The 22,227-nt window shown below is 35.3% G+C and overlaps 1 protein-coding gene across 4 annotated transcripts in view; it reads right to left on the bottom strand.

Moving 5' to 3' along the window:
- KIAA1328 (KIAA1328 ortholog) overlaps positions 1-22,227 on the bottom strand; it is a 371,762-nt gene that overhangs the window by 342,143 nt on the left and 7,392 nt on the right. For all 4 annotated transcript variants that reach the window (XM_068562570.1, XM_068562569.1, XM_068562572.1 and 1 more), the window contains one exon: positions 14,964-15,058. In XM_068562570.1, coding sequence (XP_068418671.1) covers positions 14,964-15,058 — 95 coding nt within the window. The remainder of the gene's footprint in view (positions 1-14,963; positions 15,059-22,227) is intronic.

The following is a 22,227-nucleotide window of genomic DNA, read 5'->3' as shown; positions in this document are numbered from 1 at the left end:
GTGCTCCGCAACAAGAGAAGCCACCACAATGAGTAGCCCACACACCGCAACGAAGACCCAACTCAGCCAAAAATAATCACATCAATAAAGTAATTAATTTTTAAAAAAAAAGAAATACTGCAAAATACCTGATCAGTATTCTTCAAAGTGTCAAAGTCATGGAAGGCAAGGAAAGACTAAGGAAATGCCACAAATGGGAGGAGGTTAAGGAAACATGAAAACTGAATACAAAGGTGATACTGGAATAGAAAAAAATTATTAGTGGAAAACTGGCAAAATATGAATATACTCTGTAGTTAATTAGTACTAATGTACCAATGTTAATTTTTGATAAATAAACTATGGTTACTCAGGATGTTATGTTTGGAGAAAGCTATATGAAAGGTATCCAAACCCTCCATACTATTAATTTTTTAATTTATTTATTTATTTTTGGCTGCGTTGGGTCTTTGTTGCTTCGTGTGGGCTTTCTCTTGTTGCAGCGAGCGGGGACTACTCTTATTTGCGGTGCACGGGCTTCTCACTGTGGTGGCTTCTCCTGTTGTGGAGCATGGGCTCTAGGTGTGCGCGGGCTTCAGTAGTTGTGGCACACAGGCTCAGTAGTTGTGGCTCGTGGGCTCTAGAGTGCAGGCTCAGTAGTTGTGGTGCATGGGCTTAGTTGCTCCACGGCATGTGGGATCTTCCCAGACCAGGGCTCGAACCCATGTTCCCTGCATTGGCAGGCGGATTCTTAACCACTGCGCCACCAGGGAAGTCACCCATACTATTAATTTTTAGGATCTTTATTGAGATAAGAGCTTTATTGAGATATCATTTACATACAGTAAGTTTCACTCAGAGTGTACAATTCACTGACTTTTCGTATATTTACAGAGTTCTGCAACCATCACCATCATCTAATTTTAAAACATTTTTATCCTCTCAAAAGGAAACCTTATATTCATTAACAATTACTCCCAATTCCTCATTCCCCCAATAATGTACTATTTTTTGCAGCTTTTCTGTAACCCTAAAAAATAATACAAAAAAGTAATGATTATATTACATTGAATTAAAATGTATATAGAGAAGAAATTATGATATACTATATAATGGCACACAGGAGGGAAAATGAAGCTCATGTGATCAAGAGTTCTTAAATTGCTTAGGAGAGCTAAAACTACCAGTTAATATTAGACTGCTATTAGTCAAGGATGCATGTTACAAATATCCAGGGTGACCAGAGGTTCACTTAACAGGAAAATGCAAACTATAAGTGAGTACAACTAATAACCATAGGATCAGATATATAAGGCAAAAATTGACAAAACTAAGAAGTAAAATGCACAAGTCTTTAATCACAGTGTGACCTCATTTTACCTTAATAACCATATTAAAGGCCCTCTTTTCAATTCTAGTTATACTCTAAAGTACTGGGGGTTAGCATTTCAACATACGAATTTGGGGGGGGTCACAATGCAGTACATAACAAGCACACAATGTATAAAGATGTAATTGGTGACAAAAACAAAATAAAGACTGGGGAATGCAGCTGTACAGTTTTTTTGTACCACTGAAGATAAGTTGGTATGAATTCAAATTAGATTATTATAAAATTTAGGAAGTTAACTGTAATCCCCAGGTTAGCCACTGAGAAAATAACGAAAAATTTTACCAAAAAAGAATCAGGGAGCTAGTGAAAATCTCTCTCTCTCTCTCTCTCTCTCACACACACACACACACACACACACACAAATCAAACAGAAAAGATATAGTACTGTTAAAGTAACTGAGGAACAAGAAATGTCTTTTTTTTTTTTTAAACAAATTGAGTATTTTAATTGTTTATTTATTTTATTTATGGCTGTGTTAGGTCTTCGTTTCTGTGCGAGGGCTTTCTCTAGTTGCGGCAAGCGGGGACCACTCTTCATCGCGGTGCGCGGGCCTTTCACTGTCGCGGCCTCTCGTTGGGGAGCACAGGCTCCAGACGCGCAGGCTCAGTAATTGTGGCTAACGGGCCTAGTTGCTCCGCGGCATGTGGGATCTCCCCAGACCAGGGCTCGAACCCGTGTCCCCTGCATTGGCAGGCAGATTCTCAACCACTGCGCCACCAGGGAAGCCCCAAGAAATGTCTTTTTTCATCTGTACATTTTACATAAACTCTTGCTGTTTTATATACAGGCATACCTTGTTTTACTGCACTTCACTTTTTTGCACTTGGCAGATATTGCATTTTTACAAATTTGAAGGTTTGTGCAACCCTGTGTTGAGCAACTCCACAGGCACTACTTTTCCAACAATATCTGCTCACTTTGTGTCTCTACGTCACATTTTGGTATTTCCTGCAATATTTCAAACTTTTCCACTATTATTAAATTTTCTATGGTGATGTGTGATCAGTGATCTTTGCTATTACCATTGTAATTGTTTTGGAGTGCCATGAACCACACTCATATAAAACAGTGAACTTAATCAATAAATGTTGTGTGTGTTCTGACTGTTCCATCAACTGGCCATTCCCCTGTCTCTCCCTCTCTTTGGCGCTCCCTATTCCCTGAGACACTACAATATTGAAATTAGGCCAATTTATAACTGTACAATGACCTCTAAGGGTTCACGTGAAAGGAAGAGTCACACATCTCTCACTTCAAATCAAAAGCTAGAAGTAATTAAGCTTAGTGAAGAATGCATGTCAAAAGCCAAGATAGGCCAAAAGGTAGGGCTCTTGCACCAAACAGTTAGCCAAGTTGTGAATGGAAAGAAAAGGTTCTTGAAAGAAATTAAAAGTGTTACTCCAGTGAACACTCCAGTGAAGCCATTTCCATAACATAAAAGTGCAAGGTTAGCAGCAAGTACTGATGCAGAAGCTGTAGCAAGTTATCCAGACCTAGCTAAGATAATTAATGAAGGTTGCTACACTAAACAGCAGATTTTCAATGGAGATGAAACAGCCTTCTATTGGGAAAAGATGCTACTTAGGATTTTCATAGCTACAGAGGAGAAGTCAATGCCTGGCTTCAAAGCTTCAAAGGACAGTTTGACTCTCTTGTTATAGGCTAATGCAGCTGGTGACTTGAAGTTGAAGCCAATGCTCATTTACCATTCTGAAAATCCTAGGGCCGTTAAGAATTATGCTAAATCTACTCTGCCTGCACTCTATAAATGGAACAACAAAGCCTGAATGACAGCACATCTGTTTACAACATGGTTTACTGAATACTTTAAGCCCACTGTTGAGACCTACTACTGCTCAGAAAAAGATTCCTTTCAAAATATTACTGCTCATTGACAATGAGACTGGTCATGTAGGAGCTCTGATGGAGATGTACAAAGATTAATGTTGTTTTCATGCCTGCTAACACAACATCCATTCTGCAGCAAGGAGTCATTTCAATTTCCAAGTCTTATTATTTAAAAAATACATTTTGTAAGCTGCCATAGACAGTGATTCCTCTAATGGATCTGGGCAAAGTAAACTGAAAACCTTCTGGAAAGTATTCACTATTCTAGATGCCATTAAGAACATTTGTGATACATGGGAAGAGGTTAAAATATCAACATTAACAGGAGTTTGGAAGAAGTTGATGCCAACCCTCATGGATGACTTTGAGGGGTTCAAGACTTCAGTAAAGGAAGTAACTGCAGATGTGGTAGAAACAGCAAGAGAACTAGAATTAGAAAAGTAGCCAAAGATGTGACTTAATTGCTACAATTTCATGATAACTTTCATGGAAAAAGAGTTGCTTCTTACGAATAAGCAAAGAAAGTGGTTTCTTGAGATGGAATATATTCCTGGTAAAGATACTATGAAGATTGTTGAAATAACAACAAAGAACTTAGAATATTACATAAACTTAGTTGATAAAGCAGAAGAGGGTTTGAGAAGATTGACTCCAATTTTGAAAGAAGTTCTACTGTGGGTAAAATGCTGTCAAACAGCATTGCATGCTACAGAGAAATCGCTAGCAAAAGGAAAAGTCAATTGATGTAGCAAACTTCATTGTTGTCTTACGTTAAGAATTGTCACATACACCCCAACCTTCAAGAACCACCGCCCTGCAGTCAGCAGGCATCAACACTGTGGTATGGTCCTCCACCAGCAAAAAGATCATGACTTGCTGAAAGCTCAGATGATGGTAAGTACTTTTTAACAATAAAGTATTTTTAAATTAAGGTATGTACATTGGTTTTTTTTTTAGACGTAATGTTATTGCACACTTAACAGACTACAGTATAGTGTAAATATAACCTTTACATGTACTGGGAAACCAAAAGGTTTGTGTGACTCACTTTACTGTGATACTCGCTTTACTGTGATGGTTTAGAACCTGCAATATGTCTGAGGTATACCTGCATATATAATATATATATATATATACACACACACACACACACATATGCACATATACATGTGTATATATATATGTGTATAAATGTATACACACACACACCCATATGTGTAAAGCAAAATGGTACTTCCTTACAGAAATTACTTTAAATGTAAACGGATTACATCCACCAAATGAAAAAAAGAGGTTGGCAAAATGAATTAAAAAAAAACCCCACAGTCCAACTATATGTTGCCTGCAAGAGACTCACTTTAAATTAAAAGACAGAAAGGTTGAAAGCTAAAATATGGTAAAAAGATATTTCATGCAAATACCATGCAAATAGTAACCAAAACAGAACTGGGTTGGCTTTTTACTAACATCACCCAAAATAAACCTTAAAACAAAAAATGTTACAAGACAAAGAGACAGATGTCATAGATTTATAAATGGGTCAATTCCCTAAGGATATGTAAAAATTATAAAAGTAAACACGTTACACATCAGAGACCCAAAATATATAAAGAAAACATGAACATAATTGAAGAGAAACGTAGACAGTTCTACAATAATAGTCGGAGACCTCAATAATCTACTTTCAATGAATAGAACATCTAGATGAAATATCATCAATACGAACAGAGAGGACTTGAGCAACACTATAAACCAACTAGATCTAAAAGACATATATAGAACACTCTACCAAGCAACAGTTGAAGCAACATTTGTTTCAAGTGCACATGGAGCATTCTCCAGAATAAATTATATGTTAGGTCACAAACAAATCTCAATCTCACAAACAAATCACAAACAAATCTCAAACAAATCTCACAAACAAATCTCAATACAGTTAAACAGGAGTGAATGAATACAAAGTATCTTCTCCAAATGCAAATCAAAACTACAATGAGATATCATCTCACACCGGTCAGAATGGCCATCATCAAAAAATCTACAAACAATAAATGCTGGAGAGGGTGTGGAGAAAAGGGAACCCTCTTGCACTGTTGGTGGGAATGTAAACTGATACAGCCACTATGGAGAACAGTATGGAGGTTCCTTAAAAAACTGAAAATAGAACTACCATACGACCCAGCAATCCCACTACTGGGCATATACCCTGAGAAAACCAGAATTCAAAAAGAGTCATGTACCAAAATGTTCATTGCAGCCCTATTTACAATATCCAGGACATGGAAGCAACCTAAGTGTCCATCAACAGATGAATGGATAAAGAAGATGTGGCACATATATACAATGGAATATTACTCAGCCATAAAAAGGAACGAAACTGAGTTATTTGTAGTGAGGTGGATGGACCTAGAGACTGTCATACAGAGTGAAGTAAGCCAGAAAGAGAAAAACAAATACCGTATGCTAACACATATATATGGGATCTAAAAAAAGAAAAAAAAAAAATGGTCAGAAGAACCTAGTGGCAAGATGGGAATAAAGATGCAGACCTACTAGAGAATGGACTTGAGGATATGGGGAGGGGGAAGGGTAAGCTGGGACAAAGTGAGAGAGTGGAATGGACATATATACGCTACCAAACGTAAAATAGATAGCTAGTGGGAAGCAACCGCATAGCACAGGGAGATCAGCTCGGTGCTTTGTGACCACCTAGAGGGGTGGGATAGGGAGAGTGGGAGGGAGGGAGATGCAAGAGGGAAGAGATATGGGGACAAATGTATATGTATAACTGATTCACTTTGTTATAAAGCAGAAACTAACACACCACTGTAAAGCAATTATACTCTAATAAAGATGTTAAAAAAAAATGTATCTTCTCCAGTACAATAAAATAAAGCTAAAAATCAAGGGAAAGAAGAGTGGAAATTCATAAATATATGGAAATTAAAAACACACTGAACAAATGGGTAAAAGAAAAAAATCATAAGGAAAATTAGAAAGTACTTTGAGATGAAATGAAAATGAAAATAAAACATACCAAAACCTATAGGGTACAGCAAAAGCAGTGCCCAGAGGGTATTTATAGCTGTAAATGCCTACATTAAAAAAGAAGAGAGATTTAAGGACTTCTCTGGTGGTCCAGGGGTTAAGACTCGGCGCTCCCAATGCAGGGAACACAGGTTCGATCCCTGGTGGGGGAACTAAGATCCTGCATGCCGTGAGCCATGGTCAAATAAAATAAAATTTAAAAAAAAAGAAATTAAAATAAAGAAGAGAGATTTAAAGTCGGTAACTTAACTTTACACCTTAAGGACTAGAAACTCAAACCCAAAAGTAGCAAAAGGAAGAAAATAAAGATTAGAGGAAAGATGAATGAAATAGAAAATAGAAAAACAATATAGAGAATATACAAAACCAAAAGCTGGTTCTTTGAAAAGATTAACAAAATTTAAAATTCTTTAGCTAGACTGATAAACGAGAGATGATGTAATAAATAAAATCAGAAATGAAAATGGGCACATTACTACTAACTATACAGAAATAAAAAGGATTGTAAGAAAATAGTTCATACAATTGTATGTCAACAAATTGGATAACCAAGATGTAATGAACATATTCCTAGAAATACAAAAATTACCAAAACTGACTCAAGAACAAATGGAAAATCTGAACAGATCTATAACAAGTAAAAGAGATTGAAACAGTTATCAAAAACCACTCAATAAAGACAAGCCAAGGAGCAGATGACTTCACGGATGAATTCCACAAAATATTTAAAGAAGAATTAACACCAATACTTCTCAAACTCTTCCAAAGAACATAAGGAGAGGGAATACTTCCTAACTCATACTATAAGGCCAGCATTACCTGATATCTAAGCCAGACAAAGACACTATGAGAAAAGAAAACTACAGACCAATATCCCTTATGAATATAGATTCAAAAATCCTCAAAAATGCCAGCAAACCAAATCCAAAAACATATTAAAAGGATTATACAACATGATCAATTGGTATTTATCCCAGTAATACAAGAATTGTTCAACATAAGAAAATCAATTGAAACACCATATTTAATACAAAAAAGGAAACAAACAAACAAAAAAGTTATGATCATATCAGTTGATACAGAGAAAGCTTTTGACAAAATCTAAAACACTCAAACTAGGAACAGAAGGAAACTTCCTTAACATGATAAAGGGCATTTATGAAAAAAACACAGCTAACATTTTATCCCACTGATGAAAAACTGAAACCTTTCCCACAAGATAAGGATGCCTGCTTCCACCACTCCATTCAATAAGTTTCATTCAGGCTCGAAACTTCAAGCCAGAGTACTTAAACAGGAAAAAGAAACAAGAGGCATCCAAACTGGAAAGGAGGAAGTAAAACTATCTCTATTTTCAGATGACACAATCCTATATATAGACAATCCATAGAGAATGCACAAAAAAATTATTTGAACTAATTAATAAACAAATTTAACAAAGTTTCATACAACATACAAAAATCTTTCAGGGACTTCCCTGGTGGCGAAGTGGTTAAGAATCCGCCTGCCAATGCAGGGGACAGGGGTTTGAGCCCTGGTCCGGGAAGATCCCACATGCCACGGAGCAACTAAGCCCGTGCGCCACAAAGACTGAGCCTGTGCTCTAGAGCCTGCGAGCCACAACTACTGAGCCCACCTGCCTAGAGCCCGTGTTCCGCAACAAGAGAAGCTACCACAATGAGAAGCCCGTGCACCGCAACAAAGAGTAGCCCCCGTTGGACGCAACCAGAGAAAACCCGCGCGCAGCAACAAAGACCCAACACAGCCAAAACTAAATAAATAAATAAATTTATTTTTAAAAAAATCTTTCGTATTTCTATACAGCAGCAATGAACAATCTGACAAGAATATTAATCAAACAGTTCTAAGAGTATCAAAAAGAAGAAAACACTTGGAAATAACCAAGGAAGTGAAAGACTTGTACACTGAAAACTATAAAACTCAAAGAAATTAAAGAAGACCTAAATACTGAAAGATATTTCATGTCTGTGGATTGGAAGACTTAATACTGTTAACATGGCAATACTCCTCAAAGCAATCTATAGATTTAATGTGATCCTATCAAAATCTCAACTGCCTTTTTGCAGAAATGTAAAAGCTGATCCTAAAATTCATACAGAATTGCAAGGGACCAAGAGTAGCTGAAACAATCTTGAAAAGGAAGAAGAAAGTTGTAGGATTTGTATTTTATGTTCTCTACAAAGTTAACACTAATCAAAACAGTGCTGGGGACTTCCCTGGTGGCACAGTGGTGAAGACTCTGGGCTCCCAATGCAGGGGGCCTGGGTTTGATCCCTGGTCAGGGAACTAGATCCCACATGCAGGCCGCAACTAAGGAGCCAGTGAGCTGCAACTAAAGAGCCCACCAGCTGCAACCAAACAAATAAATAAATATTTAAAAAAACAAAAACAAAAAACAGTGTTGCATGGGCATTAGAATAGACATGAGGATCAATGGAAAAGAACTGAGAGTCCAGAAATAAAGCCATACACCTCTGGTCAATCATTTTTTGACAATGGTGCTAAGACCACTAAATGGGAAAACAATGGTCTCTTCAACAAATGGGACAAATGGATTTCCACATGCAAAAGGATTAAGTTGAACCACCACCTCTTACCATACACAAAAATTAAACCAAAATGAACCAAAGACCTGAATAAAGAGCTAGAAAACATAGGGTTAAATCTTCATGATCTTTAATATGGCAGTAGTTTCTTAGATATGTTACCAAAAGCACAATCAACAGGAGAAAAATTAGAAAATTTAGACTTCATCAATAGTAAAATCTTTTATGCTTCAAAGGACACAAGAAAGTGAAAAAACAACTTACATAATGACAGATTATTTGTAAATCATGTATCTTTTAATGGTCTAAAATCTAGAATATGTAAAACTATTACAACAACAACAACAAGACAAACAACCCAATTAAAAAATGGGCAAAGGACTTGAATAGACATTTCTCCAAAGAAGACTTACAAATGTTGACATCATTAGCCACTAGGAAAATGACAATTAAAACCACAAATAAGATAACACTTCATACTTACTAGGATGGCTATTATCAAAAAAATGAAATACAACAGGTGTTGGTGAGGATATAGAAACATTGGAATCCCTGTACATTGTTAGGGGGAATATAAAGTGGTTCAGCTGCTGTGGAAACGATTGGTAGCTCCCCAAAAAGTTCAACATAGAATAACCTAAGACCTAGTAATTCCACTCCTGGGTATATAGCCAAAATAACTGAAACAGGTGTTCAAACAAAAACTTGCAAATGAATATTCATAGCAGCACTACTCGCAATAGTCAAAAGGTAGAAACCCAAATGTCTATAAACGAATGAATGGAGAAACAAAATGTGATGTATTCACACAACGGGGTATTTTTAAGCCGACCTTGAAAACATTAAGCTAAGTGAAAGAAATCAAACACAAGAGGCCACATACTGTATGATTCCAGTTAAATGAAATATCGAGAGTCAGCAAATCAATACAGACAGAAAACTGATTAGCTATTGTCAGGGGTTAGGTGGAAAGGGAGAATGGGCAGCAACTGCTTAATGGGTACAGTTTCCTTTGGGGTGAAAATGTTCTGGAACTTAAAAGTGGTGGTTATGCAAAACTGTGAGTGTACTAAATGTCACGAGGGGTCAGTTGTATGTTATATGTATTTTACCACATTATGGTAAAAAACACAATGATTTGACTTATATATATAAGGTACTAGAATAGTAAAATTCGCAGACAGAGAAAGTAGAATGGTGATTGCCAGGGACTGGCAAAGGGAGGAATGGGGAGCTTTAATGGGCACAGAGTTTTAGTTTTGCAAGATGAAAAGGGTTCTGGAGACTGGCTGAACAACAACGTGAATACATTTAATACAACCGAACTGTAGACTGAAAAATTGGTTAAAATGGTAAAATTTAAGTTATGTGTATTTTACCATAATTAAAACATAAAGTTAAAAAAATACATAGGGGGCTTCCCTGGTGGCGCAGTGGTTGAGAATCTGCCTGCCAATGCAGGGGACACGGGTTCGAGCCCTGGTCTGGGAAGATCCCATATGCCGCGGAGCAACTGGGCCATGAGCCACAACTACTGAGCCTGCGCGTCTGGAGCCTGTGCTCCGCAACAAGAGAGGCCGCGACAGTGAGAGGCCCGCGCACCGTGATGAAGAGTGGCCCCCGCTCGCCACAACTAAAGAAAGCCCTCGCGCAGAAACGAAGACCCAACACAGCCAAAAATAAATTAATTAATTAATTAATTTTAAAAAAATACATAATGACATTTCATGAAAACTACAAGCATTTCTCATGTTACAAAAATCTCTAATAAAATATTAGCAAATCAAACTCAGTAATAGATTAAAAACAAAACCAAAAACCACCATGACTAAATGAGGCTTAGGCCAGGAAGGCAAGGTAAACTAAGCATTCAAAAACCAATCAACGTATTTTACCAGAGTATAACAGAGAAAAAACATATTATCAGCACAGTAAATGAAGAAAAATCATTTGACAAAATTCTACTCCTATTTATGACTAAAAAAAAAAAAAAACCCTCCCCAAACTAGGGACAAAAATAAATATCTTCAACCTGATAAAGAACATCTACAAAAAGCCTACAGCTTACATTGTGCTTAATAGTTAAAGATTTAAGATAAGAAAAAGAAGGCAAAGATGTCCACTCTCGTCACTTTCATTCAACATTGTCCTGCAGGTTCTAGCCAATGCCAAAGGGCAAGAAAAAGAAACAAAGAATCTATAGATTATAAAGAAGAAATAAAACTTTTTTTATCTGTAGATGACATAGTCCTGTATGTGGAAAATCGAAAGTACTCTGGCAAAAAAAACTACTATAACAAGTGAATTTTAAGAAGTTGATGGATACCAAGTCAATATTAAAATCAATTCTGTTTTTTTAAAATTAGAAATGAAATAAAATTTAAAATTAAGTGTACAGTATAATATAAAATTAAAATTACACCATTTATAATAGTATCAAAAACCATAAAATACTTAAGGATAAATACAACAAAATATGAGCATATTTTACACCCTGTACCCCTGAAAACTACAAATCATGCAGAGAAAAATGAAAGAAAATCTAAAAAAATAATGGAGAGATATGACATATTCATAGATTGGAAGACTCAGTGCATGTCAATTTTCCTCACTTTGATCTGTAAATTCAATATACCCCAAACAAAATTCCAGGGGACAATGTTCTTTTAGGAATTAATAAGCTGACTCTAAAATTTAGTGGAATGCAAAGGACCCCAAAGAGCCAAAACAATTTTCAAAAAGAACAAAAAATCAATAGGATTTACCTGATTTCAAGACTTACTATAAAATGACAGTAATCAAGTTAGTATGGTATTGGCATCAGGGCAACATATAGGTCAATGGAATGAAATAAAGTGCCCAGAAATAGGCCATGCATATATGGTCAACTGATTTTTGACAAGGAGGCGGAGGTTAATTCTGCAGAAAAGATATAGTCTTTTCTAACATAGGAAAAAATCTTTGCTACTGTGGGATGGGCAAGATTTCTTAGATGGAACACTAGAAACATGAACCATAAAAGAAAAAACTGATGAAGTGAAGTTCATCAAAATAAAAAAAAATTTGCTTTTCAAAAGAAAATATTAAGAGCATTAAAAGCAAGCTGCAGGTTGGGAGGAAAAAACAAATATTTGAAAACTTACATCCAGAATATATAAAGAACTCTAATACTTCAATGTCAAGAAGGAAGGGGTGATTGAAAAAAAAAAAAACAACAGGCAAAAGATTTGAACAGACACTTAACAAAAGACTGGCCAATGATCACATTAATCATTGGGGAAACACAAATTCATTCCACAAGGAGATATCACTATACTCATGAGAATGGTCAAAATGTAAAGAAATGACAATACCAAGAGTTATTGAATATGCAGAATAATGGAACTCTCATAAGTTCCTAGTGGGAGTATGAAATAGCACAACTACATTGGGAAACAGTTTGGCAGTTTTTTTATAAAGTTAAATATACACTTAACATATAACTGAGTAATTCCACTCCTAAGTATTTACAGAAGAAAAATAAAACATCATAGCCACACAAAGACTTGTACATGAATGTTAGAGTAGCACCATTCATAAAAGGTAAATACTGGAACAACCCAAATGTCCATTAATAGATGAACAGATAAACAAATTAAGGTACAGGCATACAATGGAATACTACTCAATGATAAAAAATGCATTACTCCTATACACAACAAATTTTAAAAAGTCTCAAAAACACTACGCTCTGAAATAAATCAGATACAAAAGGACAAATATTATATGATTCCACTTATATGAGGTATCTAGAATAGCCAAATTCATGAAGCACATAGAATAGTGGTTACCAGGGAATAGGCAGTGGGGAGAGTGAGGAGTTATTGTTTAACGGGAACAGAGTTTCAGCGATGAAAAAGTTCTGGGAATGGATGGCAGAAACGGTCACATAGCAACACGAATGTACTTAATATCACTGAACTGTACACTTAAAAATGGTTAAGATGGTAAATTTTATGTTATGTATATTTTATCACACATCAAAAATCATTTTGCTGAGGGGAAAAAAGCCAGACAGAAAAAAGTACATACTGTTGGGCCATTTATACTGGTGTGTCAGAACATATAAAACTAAGCAGTAATAATAGAAATCACATTAATGGCTGTCTGGGATGGAGGCTAGAGGAGGGGACTGACTGTAAAAGTTCTCAATGTAAGTTTTTGGAGTAATCATACATTTGTCAAAACTCAGTGAAATATACAATTAAAACGGGTACATATTATCGTATATAAATTGCACTTCCATACATTATATTTTAAAATAAATGAATAAGTTTGAGGAGGGAATGAAATGCAACAGAGTAGAAAACAGTATTATAGATATTACAGACTCTTTTCTAGGAATGAGGTTATGTTGTCGTACAAAGAAGGTAGTAGCTAGAGGGAAATATCTGGTCAAAGGAGTATGTACTTTATTTCTCAAGGTGAAAGAGAAATGACTGTATTTAATGCCAACAGGAAACCAGTTATTTGAAATCAGGTTGAAAATTCAGAGGTAAAAGAACATGAAGGCTAGAAATGTTTTGTTGCCAGTGTTTGAGGTACATGGAATTCTATCTCTACTTTCCCACTTGCACAAAACTGTCTTGAAGAAAGAAAAAAAAAACGGTTTGGCAACTATAAGTAGAAAAACATAGACTGAAATATCCAGCAGAGGAAACGTAGCAAATTCAAGGAACCTAGAATACATTATTCCCATATACCTGTATGTTAATAGTTAATATAGTAATAACAGGGGTTTTTAGCAGTGAAATTTGTACTAATATTAACCTTGTACTAACACAATGACCTTCTACCAAGAATTGAGCACTTTGCTAGAAAGCAGAAGTTTACTGAAACCAAAACAATATACTCTAAGACGTCAAGTACTCTCTAAGCCTGGTAGCTGAAAATGTATCAGTCAGGACAATAATGGCAATTCAGGACCAGTATATATGAAGTCAAACTAACTGTAATTGCTTTAAGGACATCCACATCCATCTTCGTGGTAAAAAGCCTTGTGAGATGATCATAAATTAAATGTTTAACCATTAAATGTTTTCCCAATACAAAAAGCACTACTTGAGATCATGAAAATTCTACTTCAGGGAACAGAACAGTCAAAGAATTCTAGTGAAAGAGGTTACTGCTTATCTCAGGTGGCATCTCACATTCAGACTAAGGCATGTAGTTTGAAATCTCATACCTTGTAACCTAAGCCCCCAAAACATCACTGATTTTTGTCATCTTTTATACCTGTGATTCTATGATTTAATAAGGTAATTTTTAACTTCGGTCTTTCTAGAAAAGCCTCTACAAACATTCTTTTACGGTCTCAAAATGAAACACTTCATGTAGTTATCTTTAATTAAAAATAGAGAAAGAAGAAAAAGACTTACTATTTCCAAACATGCAATTCAATGATAAAAATAAATACAATTTTATCAATTTTTAGGTATGGCCTTCCCCTAAACTTAACTTTTATAATTTATATTAATACATTCCTCTATAGGCATCTCATTTATTATTTAAGACCCCAAAACTTGACATGTATATTAACAAAAAAATTATACAAAGTAAATATGCTTCATACACATCATTAATAAACTGGAATAGTACATCCAAACAGCTAAGAACTCTCATTCTCAAAATTTAAAATCCCTTATTTGAAAGTATCAGAAGTTAGCAAAATGACAACTAGTATTCTTGTGAAAGATGACAATAAAATGAATGTTCTTTTCTGCTTCAGATACTAAAGCAAAACCAAAGTGTTATTCCTCTGATTACAATATTAACCTACATCAATAGCAGAGCTAAGTTTCAAAATGTTCCCTCTTGATAAATGACTGCTGCAGATATTTCCATGAAACAATTTGGGAAATTAAATAAACCAGAAAACATAAATTGGAGAGTGTTTCTTTTCCATTTTACGTTTTTTTCTACTTTTCTTTTTGGCACCACAGAATACCTTTTTTTCTAAAAGCCACTGCTCCCATAAGATCAATGACACAATGACACAATGACATCAGAACATATTTGTAATTTTCTATTTTCAAAAAAACCACTCTCTCTCATATAGTAATGCATTTCATATAAGGTTTTGTCTCACCTGGCCAGTTCTTTAATTAAGTTTGCAATGCGTCTTTTGTCTTCAAGACATAGATCCTTCAATGATGCACTCTTTATTCCTCCCCTGCAGAAATTCTTTAAAAAAAAAAAAAAAATCCTTCTGATCAACTTTCACAAAAAACAATTTTTAAGACTTTTTGATAAATTTCTTAAAATAAGCACAGGAGATGAAATTTCTTGGATCTCTTTTATATGGTAGAACACTATTTACCCATTTCATTTAAGCCTACTGTGAAGTCATCACAGGCTAAGGAACTATCTGTCCACCAGGGGACATCTGAAATTTACACAGAAAAGCACACAGAAAGAACGCTTAGGCAGAAATGTGCCTGCTTAAGTGTTAGGGAGTATTAAGGAAACAACTTTCCCTTGGTGAATGTCACAGAAACAAACACCTAATGGAAGATACTGAGAACCTTTCCTACAACATAGCCCCATGGCTGCTTAAAGGTATACTAAGGCTGGCAGCAGAAGCACCAGTTCTAAGCTCTCAATATATCCAATGGTTCATTCCAAAGAGTATTAGACCAAAGAGTAATAGTAGTAATAGATAACATTATACCTAGTATTATTAGGAATATTCTAAGTATTTTATACTTATCCATTTAATTTTCACAACGTTATTAGGTAGGTATTATTCCTATTCTACAAGGAGGTTACATATCTTGCCTAGGAATATAGCAGTTAGGTAGCAAAATCAAGACTCAAGCATTGATTCCAGAGCCTATGTTCTTACCCACTGTACTATCCTATCTCTTGTGCTATAAAAAGTTCTCCTAGTACTTGAACATCAAAAGGGGGCTTTAAAGCCATGAAACCTAGGGATTCACAAGGGAACTGGAGGTAACATGTAAAAGGAACATGTTAAAAAAAAAAAAAGAATCCTTGGCATTTGAGTAACCACAAAGTCGGTTAGTCCAATTACTTCAGGTGGCCAGGAATAATCCAATACCCCTAAAATGAATCCTGGAATTACTGCTACCCAAATATGGAAAAGACAGGGGAGAAAAAGGAAATGGGAAAGAGGATATGGTAAAAAAAAAAAAAAAATTAAATGGATTTGGTTTTAGATTTTAGATATGGTCAATTTAAGATGCCAGGAGGATATTCATGTGGAAATGTTTAGTCAGGAAGTTAGAAATGTGGGTCTGGCTCTCAAGTCAGAGTTTTAAAGATTTAAAGTTCAGCCATATGTTATTATTGATAATGTTTAGATTTTTATTATTTTCTTTATACTTTTCTATGTTTTAAAATTTTCCTTAAAGTTAAGAAAAAAATATTAGTTTTTAAAAATCATCTCCTAACCCAAGAAAATAAATTAAAATTGGTTTTTGAAAAGACAAGAGGAGAATCAGAAGCATACGACATTGTGGGAGAAAAAGTTTCAAGAAGAATATGGGGTTAATGGTGCTGATGATCAAAAAAGTTAAACAGAATATAAAAAGAAGTCACTGGATTTGGCAATGTGAAAAATTGCTGAAAACCCTTTAAAAGAAATTTCAGTAAACAAACAAGAGAAACCCTTGCACACAGGCAAGAACTTCAGCAGCATTGTGTTTAGGCAAAAACCTGAAAACACAAATGTATGTCAACCAGAGTTAAACTGTGGTATATTTATACAATGGAATTCTGTAGCTACTGGTTGTTACGCTGTTGACATTCATCTTCAAACCCATCCCCAATGCTCTGTTTTGTGATGCTGAGGCTGAGACTCTGGAAACTTCATTTCTTCCTTTGCCACAACGTTCTGTTAAACTCTGCCAACAGGAAGAACTAGAGGCTCTTAGAGGAAGAAAGGACACATTCCTTTCTCTTTGCTTCCTGTTTCTGTCAGTGCCACCCCTGTCAGAGATCTTTACCCTGGCAAGAACAGCTGATTCCAGTTGGTAATTCTTCCAGCCCTCGTAGAACCAGCCTTTATCATGTCTGCTTGGGGACAGCAATACCAGTCAGGCTGGTTTCCCATCATCGGAGGTCAAAGTTCCAGCTCTAAGTGGCTCCCCCTCCAAGCTTCTAGGTTTTAATAATTCCAATTTGTTCTATCTGATTTCCCAGCCCTAAAGATGGTGGTTGTTTCTTGCAGTTACCACCTACACGATAACTTAGTGTGCCCTTTTTGCTTTTCAGTTCTCCAGCACCAATTTAACAAGTCTTTAAATTAAATACTCCCAGTTAAAATAACTGACTAAACCCTGACTGAAATATCAGTGAAAGGAAATGAAATATAACTATATGCAACATAAATAAATCTCAGGAACATAATGTTGAACAAAAAAGCAAATCACACAATACGAGATCATTTATATAAAGTTTGAAATATATATAAAACTAAACATTGTTTAAAAAATAAATTCATGTTTAGACCATATAGGACAGGGGTTGGTAAACTATGACTGCAAGCCAAATCTGGCCCAAAGCTTGTTTTTGTAAAAAAGGTTTATTAAAACACAGCCATGGGGGACTTCCCTGGTGGCGCAGTGGTTAAGAATCTGCCTGCCAATGCAGGGGACGTGGGTTCAAGCCCTGGTGCGGGAAGATCCCACATGCTGTGGAGCAACTAAGCCCGTGCACCACAACTACTGAGCCCACGTGCCACAACTACCGAAGCCTGAGCGCCTAGAGCCCATGCTTCACAACAAGAGAAGCCACCGCAGTTAAGAAGCCCACGCACCACAGCAAAGAGTAGCCCCCACTTGCCGCAACTAGAGAAAGCCCGCGTGAAGCAACAAAGACCCAGCACAGCCAAAAATAAATACATTAATTAATTAAAAACAAAACAAAACACAGCCATGCACATTCTCTTATACATTGACATACATATGGCTTTTTCCACACTATAGTGGCAGACTTAGATAATTAAGACAGAAACCATGTGTCTCACAGAGGCTAAATGTTTTCCATCTGGCCCTTTACAGAAAAAGTTTGCCAACCCCTGATATAGAAAAACAAAAGAATGACAAACACAAAATTCAGGATAGAGATTACCAAAAAAGTCGCTATGCTATAATAAGGGAAGGATACATCTCTACAGACAGACACTACCTCAGACTGCAAAGAAGTCTGAGGCTCTTCCTAGTCAATCTTTCTTTCTTTCTCCTCTCACAGTTGCCAGACTTGTGAAATTTTAAGTCTCTCCTTGAATGACAATAGCATCATGGCAATTCAATGGGGAAAAGAATGGTCCTCGTAATAAATGATACTGGACCAACAGACTATCAGTATGGAAAAATGAACTTGCTATAAAGTTTGTTGCATTTTTAAATCTCTTTAGAAGACAGCTGAAATAAAAGGAATCCAAACTGAAAAGGGGTATGTAAAACTATCTCTATTCACAGATGGCATGATCTTATATATAGAAAATTGTAAGGAATTTACCAAAAAACTATTAGATTAGAACTAATAAATGAATTTAGAAAGGTTGCAGGATAAAAAATCAACTGTGTTTCTGGACACTAGCAGTGAAAAATCCAAAAATGAAATTAAGGAGACAATTCCGTTAATAGTAGTATCAAAAAGTATAAAACACTTAATACTTGAAAATAAATTTAACAAAAGGAGTATAAGGCATGTACACTGAAAACTATAAAACATCACTGAAAGAAATTAAAGAAGACCTAAATAAATAGAAAGACATTTTACACACCATATTCAAGGACTGGAAGACTTAATAGTATTAAGTTGAGAGTACTCTCCAAATTGATCTAAAGACTCAACACAACATAGGGGTGGGGGAGTAGGAAATACAAACTGTGGGGTAAGATAGGCTCATGGATGTATAGCACAACACGGAGAATATAGCCAATATTTTGTAATAACTGTAAATGGAAAGTAACCTTTAAAAATTGTATTAAAAAATTTTTTTAATTAAGAAAAAAAGGATTCCCAATCTCCTAATTTATGAGATTAACATATACACAGTACTATATATATATATAATAGATAACCATCAAGGACCTACTGTATAGCACAGGGAACTAGACTCAATATTTTGTAATAACCTATAAGGGAAAAGAATCTAAAAAAGAAAAAATATATATACATATATAATATATAGGTATATATACAACATACACATAAAAAACTGAATCACTGTACTATACACCTGAAACTAACATAACATTGTAAATCAACTATATTTGAATTAAAAATTTTTTTTAATTTTTTAAAAAAGATTCAACACAATTGCTACTGAAATCCAAGTTGACTTTTGTGTGGAAATTGACAAGTTGATTCTATAATTCTTATGGAAATGCAAAGGACCAGAATAGCCAAAACAATCTTGTAAAGGAAGAACAAACTTGGAGTATTTACACTTCCTGATTCCAGGACTTACTGCAAAGCTACAGTATACTAAAGCAGTGTGGTATTGGGATTAAAATAGAAATATAGATCAATGGAATAGAATTGAGATTACAGAAACAAACACATTTATGTTTAACAGATTTTCAACAAGGGTGGCAAGACCATCAAAGGAGAAAGAATGGTCTTTGCAACAAATGACGCTGGGACAACTGGAAATCCACACGCAAAAGAATGAAGTTGGGTCACTACCCACAGCATGTACAGAAATTACATCAAAATGGATCAAAGCCTAAATGTAATATCTAAAATTATAAAACTCCTTGATAGTGGTATAAATCTTTGAGACCTTGGTTTAGTCAATGATTTCTTAGATATGACAGCAAATAAATAATTAAATAAATAAAAGGAAAACACTGATAAGTCGGACTTCATCAAAATTTAAAACTTTCAAGCTTCAAAGGACACCAATAAGAAAGTGAAAAGAGGACTTCCCTCGTGGCACAGTGGTTAAGAATCTGCCTGCCAATGCAGGGGACACAGATTCGAGCCCTGGTCTGGGAAGATCCCATATGCCGCAGAGCAACTAAGCCCACGTGCCACAACTACAGAGCCTGCGCTCTAGAGCCAGCAAGCCACTACTGAAGCCCACTTGCCTAGAGCCTGTGCTCCGTCCACAACAATAGTCTGCACAACACAACGAAGAGTAGCCCCCATTCGCCGCAACTAGAGAAAGCCCACGCGCAGCAGTGAAGACCCAATGCAGCCAAAAATAAAAATAAATAAATAAATAAATTTTATTTAAAAAACAAAAAAAGAAAGTGAAAAGACAATTCACAAAATGGGAGAAAATATCTACAAATCATATATCTGACAAGGAACTTGGAGGTGGAATCTATAAAGAACTCTTACAACTCATCAATAAGAAGACAAACAACCCAACTGAAAAAGATCTGGATAGACATTTCTCTAAAGAACACATACAAATGGCCAAGAAGCACATAAAGAGATGATCATTATTGGCCATTAGGAAAATACAAATCAAAACCACAGTGAGATACCACTTCACACTCACTACGACAATTATAAATAAAAAAGATGGATATAATGTGTTGGTGAGAAAGTGGAGAATCTGGAATCCTCATATATTGCTGGTGGAATGTAAAATGGTATAGCTACTTTGGTAGTTCATCAAAAGGTTAAACACAGAATTACTATATGACCCAGCAATTCTACTTCTAGGTGTATACACAAGAAAATTGAAAACATACATCCACACAAAAACTTGTACATGAATGTTGACAGCAATATTATTGATAATAGCCAAAAAGTGTAACAACCCAAATGTCCTTCAACTGGTGGTTAAACAAAATATGTATTGAGCCATAAAAAGGAATGAAGTAAAGATACATGATACAACATAGATGAAACTTGAAATCACTATACTAAGTGAAAAAAGCCAGTCACAAAAGGCCACATATTACATTATTCCAGTTATATGAAATGTCCAGAACAAACAAATACAGAGAGACTAAAAGCAGATTAGTGGTTGCCAGGAGCTGATATGAATGGGGAATAGCTTCTGTTCACTATAAAACACACAAACCATTATATTAAAAAGGTCTTTCAATTTTTGATAAGAACTTGCAAATTCAACTATTCACATCCTAGTGTGAAGTGTATACACTGGGGATAAAAGTAACATAGGCAGGCCTTTTGAGCTAATCAGAGTTAAATCCTGTAGATAACTAAACGTAAAACAGTTGACCCTTGAACAACATGGGTTTGAACTGCACAAGTCTACGTACAAGCAGTTTTTTTCAATAACTATATAGGAAAACTTTTTGGAGGTTTACAACAGTTTGAATAAGCTTGCAGACGAACCACACAGCCTAAGAAATATTAAAAAAAAATTAAGAAAAAAGGTGTGTCATGAATGCGTAAAGTGTATGTAAATATATATATAACATTCAAAATATGTGTTAATTGACTATTTATGTTATCAGTAAGGCTTTCATTCAACAGTAAGCTATTAGTAAAGTTTTGGGGAGCCAAAAGGTATATGCAAATATTCGACTGCCCAGGGTTCAACACCCCTAACACCTGTGTTGTTCAAGGGTCAACTGTAATTAGTAACAAACTAGACATTGAAAATTTCAATATCTGAATATAAACCAGGTACTGAAAAACATTTCTTATATAGAGTTCGACAGCAAATGATTTTGGCTTTGTGAGCATTCATCTTTACAGCGCCTCTGCCATTGTAATACGAAAGTGGCAATAACATAACACTAAAAGACTGAGAGTGGCTGTGTTCCAGTAACACTTTACTCACAAAACAGGAAGAAGCAGATTTGGCCTACAGGTCATAGATTGCCAAACCCTGAGTTAAACTCTGGTTGGGGAGACAAAATATAACAGAAAGTAAAGTGAAATAAACCAATCAGATAGAGCATATACCAAAGGAATGTACAGACACTATTACAGAGGCAAAGAACGACAAGGGAGAAATCAATGACTGAGCTATAAAAATAAAGTCTTTATGATATTATTTGCCAAACGAAGGAAATAATAATAATAACAATAATAATACAGGCTGATTTTGTTTTAATAAAGTATTTTCTTATATACAAAGGTTTATCCATCATCAACTAACAAATTCACATGAACAAAAATCACAAAGGACACCTAATAAAAGAAAAAAATTGTCAATTTGATTTACTAACTCCACACAGATCAGGATATAAGTCTTTGGAGACATACTAAGACAATAAATGTTTCTTAACTAAGGCTTAAAGCAAGCCTGGACATTTTGGAACAAAATGAGTAATATGCATACTTTATATTCATACTAAGCAAAGCATCCTAGAATCCTCTGTATCTTTAAAAATGCTTGTAGATCATCTAATGTTCTTTCAAGGGCTCTTCTACCTTTATCTATCAGT

Source organism: Eschrichtius robustus, chromosome 14 (assembly GCF_028021215.1).
Source record: "Eschrichtius robustus isolate mEscRob2 chromosome 14, mEscRob2.pri, whole genome shotgun sequence".
NCBI classification, from domain to species: domain Eukaryota; kingdom Metazoa; phylum Chordata; class Mammalia; order Artiodactyla; family Eschrichtiidae; genus Eschrichtius; species Eschrichtius robustus.
Note: the sequence above shows the minus strand (reverse complement) of the source record. Positions and strands in the feature narration are given on the sequence as shown.